Here is a 6,228-nt window from a genome sequence, read left to right on the forward strand (position 1 = left end):
CCATAATCTAATGAGTTTCAGCAACCATCCAAACAGAATGGAAGACGCATCTCTCAGCTTAATTATTTACTTAAACAAGAGAAGAGACAAGCAAGCCAGTTAGAACAAAGATATTTTTAACAGGATGCAGACACTTATCTTTCATGCAGGCAGAGCCACGTTGTTTTGGCAGTGTCACTAGGCACTGTTCATTAAAGGAGGAAAAAAGTTAAATGAAAGAAATATGAAATGTGTTAAATCCAGAGCTTGCCTCGTTCTTGGAGCATTTCTATTATGCAGAAGGAAGTATTTGTGTGCAATATATGCTTTTTCCTCAACACATAAAAAGCTTCACTGGGTAAAGTTATATAGCCATACATTTACAAAAAAGTAAAGAAAATGTGAAGAAGAGTGAAGGACAGGTTGAAGAGCTCTTGAATATTCTTAATTTCATTCTCCTCCAAGACTACACAGTTCTCAGCACCATCTTTATAGTTCCAATCCCAGAACAGTTGGCAGGTAACATAAAATCAACCAACCATGCCAGTACTAAGGGGAAAAATGGAGGAAGGAAGATAACGAAGACTCATCGTCTTGCTGATAATGAGTTTATTCCGTTTATCCATGACTCCTGGCAAAACGCGGGAGATCATAGACTATATAAAATTGTGGCAAGTGATTGGCAGCTAGTAGCTGATACAGCATCAGCTTTTTATTTTTAACTCTTCGATTAATGTTTTCATCTTTAATTAAATCCTACAAAAATACAAGTAAGTACTTTATTATGAAAAACCTAAGGGTTAAGAATAGTCCATTAGCCCAAGTATTTGGGTACTAATATTGCTTCAGAAAGTCCCATACATCTCACAATACGTTTCATCAGAACAGTTAAAAGTAGCACGCATAAACAAGAAGGACCCAGGCTACTCACACCATGACATACTAGATATAAAGGGGGTAGGTAGGGGCCAGCCTACAGGCCAAACATGAGGGTAGGGACCTTCTGGCACAGTTTTCCAAATCTACAGAGCAGATACTAAAAGCATCAAATATTTTCTGCTGGATCAAAGTTCAGTATTCCCTCCAGGATTCTATGAACATAGTTAGGGATGCTAGGAATATGAAACGATTAAGCCCCCAAATTTTCCTGATAAATCAGTGAAGGCAGAAATTATGCCAAAAACCCCCCTACTCAATTGTTTTAATTTTGTTGGATAACTTATCAGTAAAGTTTCCCTTTACTCTTATATAAAAGGCAGTCTGCTTCCTTCCTTGACATACATCCGCAACAATCTCTTTGCTGCCTCATACCTCTACTTTCTATAGGGAATACCAGTTTGGAGAAGCACTGCAAGTAACTCCTTACTCAAGTCCTTTGAGAAAAGTATTTCCTGTCGTTTTATTTGAAATGCCTCCATTTTCTGTGCTGAGTGTGCTTTGAAAAAACATCAAGTAGCAGCCTGCATAAGGACATATTTCAGAAAGCCTTCCTGCTGCCGATAAGCATTGATGGGAAGGGTGTGTGGAGAGGCAAGACAGATCCAAGATCCATGATTGATAGAAAGCATATTCCATTGGCGAAATATTCTGGATGCTCGAATAGTTTTAGCCATCAATAATGGCAGAAAAAGGGAAGCAAGAACTAGCTGAGATCAAAATGCTTTTTAAACACCTGCTTAAGCAGACATGGTGAAGAATTCTAGCGAGCAAAGCAGAAAAGATTTTTAGGAAGAGACATATTTTCTTTGTATGACCAGTGAAAACTCAATGTATTTTCAGGCTTATTAGGATAACTTTAAAATTAATGCGGCACTAAGAAATCAACAGTTCAGTTTCAAAACACTCAGTGCTAATAATTCACCTGCACAAACCTTATATAAGGCATCTTACCCAATTCTTCATTTGTGTTGTCATTATCAGTAGCAAATGGAAATCGTTTTTGCTCTGCAAGCAACTTCGCTTGACTCTGTAAAACATCATGTTTTTTTAAGTGTTCAGCAAACAACAGTAAAGAATTTAATAGAAAACCCATGTCTTAAATCCCTAAGAGAATGACTTAAATCAAAAACTTAAGACTAATATGATTGCTTTAAGGTAACTGAAAGCAAATTAATTCCTAGTCTTCCACAGGGAGAACAACTGCTCTTCAGTCAGGTGTTGCTGTTAATGTAAGGCTAACCAAACCTTTCAGAAGAAAGGACACTGTCAACATTTTACCAGTGGCTGATGTTTCTATAGTACATCTCCTTAACATGAAGCTTTGGAAGTCTTTCTAAGACACCTGCTATTCCACAGGAAAGTTTATACTCTTTACCTGATTAATTATTTCTTTGTCTCCTGCAAAGGGAAGGGTACTACAGAAGAGTAAAACACTGAAAAGAGAATCACTCCAACAATAAAGACAAATTTAACTTAACAGTGTCATACTAAAGTAAAAAGGCTGTCCTTTTAACAATAACTTTTATCAGTTATAGACTTTGTTCAGCTAAATTTAGCATAATCTAAGATTTCTGTTCCCCAAATAATGTACCTACACAGAAACCAATATGGCCAAAGACAACCCCTCAGAAATACAGAAATACTCTATTCATTTTCACAAGTATTTTCCATAGACAGCTGTGAGCCTACCAGAGCAGTTTATATTTGAAAAATACAAATTGCTCATTTAATTAATAGGTCTTACAAACTGTTTTAGGAAGTAAGAAGGGGAAAAAACTTCGCTCACTGTTCAGGTCTCTTCTTTTGCTTCAGCTAAACAGCAAATATGTACATCTTTAACTTCAGAAAAGACAGCTAAACACCTTAAACTTCAGAGAAGATATTTATCTCATCATTTTCTCTACTGAAAATGACTGCACTTTGTCCTTTTCCTTTCCACTTTTTTTGGCTCATTCAATCAAAAGTAGCTTTGTTATTTGTGCCCATGACACAGATATTTCAATGATCTACAAAGTGCAAAAACAACTGGCCAAATCTCACTGCACAGTTTCTGCCCTGTTCATTTAATAATCTTTGGAATGAGAAGAAAGTTTGGTGTGCTCCAAAACTTTGAGTATTTAGGAGGGTATGAATGATTAGCAAATCAGATTTTACAAACCTTGTTTTTACTGAAATTAGAGATCACATATGAGCTCTACATTACACTATAACATTCTGAGAATTATTACTCTGCACCTACAGTAACAGAACAGTAAAGTTCTTTTCCTCATTGGAAAAAAGTCATTAAAAACAGCAAAGAATGAGCAGCGTTCAACAGGTATAACAATTAGAAAACTAAATCTACATTGTAGACCATATATATTTACCAATAACACACGTCCAAACACAACCTTTTTATATCATCAATGGCCTTCAGGGAATTTCCAGAAAACCTACTTCAGAAAGTGATCTTCAACATTTAACTCTGCAAAATATTATTCTTCTATAATTGTCTTAACACTAGGGAAAAAAAAATCATTTTTACTGAAGTACAACCTCTTCCTTGGTGGATTTTTTACAAAATGGCCTTGGTGGCCTTTCACAAAAAAGGCCTACGCTACTTTGTCTGCAGATAAAAGATAAGATATAGCGAGATTCCATGCTGGGTACTGGAAATTAAGCTACAACCAAAATAATCTGGCATTACATTAATATCCTATGAATTACAGAGCTGCATGCGACACTCAGGAAGAGAAGTACCACACAGTTTCCCCCAACCTCATCTACCTCCTTTGTTTTGTTATCATAGAATAACAGAACAACGTTTGGTTCTTGTGGTGGAGGAGGAAGGGGATTCATACTTCAACAAATTCTGAATCCAGTTATAGGTTAGACATTCTGCAGCTCTACATGCTAAAATTGTGAGTAATTCTGTCTTCAAGAAATTAAAGAATAATTTTCATCACAGCATCAGGTCCTGATAGGTTGAGTTGTTGCTCTCTTCTAAACTTCTTTTTTTTGAAACAGGAAAACTTTTAACAAACTAATATACATTTCACTGCCTTAGGAAAAAAACTGCTGGTACTGCTAGACTAGATTAGACAGAAGATCTGACCAATATCTGGTGAAGTAATGTCTAAGGATAATATTAAATGTAAATAATTGGCTTGGTGGATTTGCAGTAGAGTAGTTTTCTTTCGAACTGGAGAAGTTGATTCAAATTAGAATACTGTTTCCACACACTTCCATAGCAAATAAATTCCAGAAATTTTCCAAGGCTTCTTTGTATATTCACACAGGAATTATTTGAAGATTTGCAATATCTGTGACTCCACTGGACTGAAGAAGTAACACCAAACTTTTGTTCTGATGTAGACTCAAGATTTGACTTGTTTAAGATCAATAGGTAACAGTAGTGTTGCAAGAAAACTCAAATTCCAAAATAACCCTCTTGAAGTCTTTCTACTAAGAGATACTCTTCTTTCGTTAGAGTATTCTCCACATACCATATCTGTATCACATCTAGTGAAATATGGTCTGAAGCCTCTGACTTTGTCATCTGTGCACAATGTTATTTCTGTAGTGACTGCAAGTTACCACTCTTACACACATTTTGTGGTAAACCTCCTCAGGTAGTTAATCTGGGCAAAAACTAAGGCACCTTTTCCTTTCTCAGCCATGGCCCTTGCATCCCTAAAAATAAAAAAGTTAATTGGTAGACTAATCCAGGTGAAGGTTAGCCTTTAGTAGAAACATCAGTTTCAATTAGCTGAAATTGCTGATAGCCCTAGAGATCTATGACAGAGTACTATGAAATCGTACTTTCATGAGCAACTTGAGTTAATTAATACTTAAACCTTCTGGGGACCTATGCTTACTGATTAACAGACTCTATTTGTAGTTATTTTTTTAACTTCATTCTAATTGGTTATGCAGCTAAAGCTATTTGCGACTTCGACAATCTATTAAAAATGGTTTTGAACATTATATTCTTGATATCATACCAGAATTTTTTCCGTGTTGAGAGAAAGCACAGATTCACAAGATGAAGACCCTCCTATGTCACAATCTGATTCATGGAAGTGCAAAAACGATGAATCTGGGGGAAAGAGAGAAAACATCTTTAGGAACTCAAAGAGTTACATCTATGTTCAATGATCACATCTCACATTCCCTTATGTTCACCTGAACAGGTAACCCATTGGGCACTCCACAGGGCAGAACTTTCATTAAGTACTTTCTGCACACAGCGCTGCATCCACACAGCCAAGAAAGCAATAGTCAACATGACTGCTTTTATATAATTACTTTTATCACTACTTCTGCTCATGCTTATGGCTAAAAGTACACGAAAAAAATGTAGGGTTTTTTTTTTTTTAAAAACAGGAGTACGGGAAGATAAAAAGGGAAGAAGCTAGAAGCAAATAAGAAAAGTTTGGCATAGACATGTCCTCATTTGGCATTATGATTCGATTCTCTGGCCCAAGAAATTACAGACAAAATTAATAATTCTAATCCCAGAGAGGAAAATAAATGGAATGGACAATACAGAGCTAGGGAAGGAGCTGCTGCTGGAAGTCCAAGAAACAGAGGCATAAAGACTGTAAAAAGCAGACAGAGAAGTAAACCGCAATTGACTTGGGCAGTCACAGAGGTGAAGAGCTCCAGAGAGGAGGATCACACGGAGGACCTTGCTGAAGTGACAAAAGCGGCTAAACCACGGGAAAAACAAAAACCAAGCGCGAAGACAAAAAGTGGGAAAGAGAGGGTGTCCCAGACCCCCCTCGGAGAGGGAACGTGAGCACCTGGCGGCGGTCAGCGCTGACTCCCCGTGGGCGGGGACAGGAGTGACGGTTGCTGTCCACAGGTAGAAAAGCAGCCCCCAGGGAACGCGGCGAACAGGGCGGGCAAACAGGGCATGGCGCGGCAGTCTGCGCAGGAAGCGGCGCTGAGGCCAGGCCAGATCAGCCGGTCAGCAATGGTTACCACTAAACAGAGAGCTATGGCCTCCCTCAGCCATACACCCACCAAGGCAGGCGCAGCTTGCCAGGCGGAGCAACGGTGGGAGCACGGTGCCGCTCAGGTGTAGAGCTGCAGGGTGTGCCCTGCTCCTGTGCCGATGTCTGATGGCAGCAGTGAGCAGGTCTGTGGGAGGTGTGCCCAAGTAGAGGAGCTCCTCCGCATAGTGGTGGAGCTCAGGGCGGAGGTAAGTAGGCTGAGAACGATCATGGAGCGTGAGGAGGAGACAGACCACTGGAGCCATACCCTCCCTTCCCTGAGGCAGGCCCAACGGGTAGAAGAAGCTCATGAGAGGGAGGCAAAGGGGCCCCC

General features: G+C 39.0%; 1 protein-coding gene across 1 annotated transcript in view; it reads right to left on the reverse strand.

Moving 5' to 3' along the window:
- Positions 1-5,817, reverse strand: part of TTC13 (tetratricopeptide repeat domain 13) — a 38,503-nt gene extending 32,686 nt beyond the window's left edge. Inside the window, exons 1-3 of the mRNA XM_010185996.1 lie at positions 5,724-5,817; positions 4,902-4,996; positions 1,870-1,945 (exon numbers count right to left, since the gene is read on the reverse strand). Coding sequence (XP_010184298.1) covers positions 1,870-1,945; positions 4,902-4,996; positions 5,724-5,817 — 265 coding nt within the window. The remainder of the gene's footprint in view (positions 1-1,869; positions 1,946-4,901; positions 4,997-5,723) is intronic.
- Positions 5,818-6,228: the final 411 nt, after the last annotated feature.

This window comes from Mesitornis unicolor, unplaced genomic scaffold (assembly GCF_000695765.1).
Source record: "Mesitornis unicolor isolate BGI_N332 unplaced genomic scaffold, ASM69576v1 scaffold22586, whole genome shotgun sequence".
Lineage (NCBI taxonomy): Eukaryota > Metazoa > Chordata > Aves > Mesitornithiformes > Mesitornithidae > Mesitornis > Mesitornis unicolor.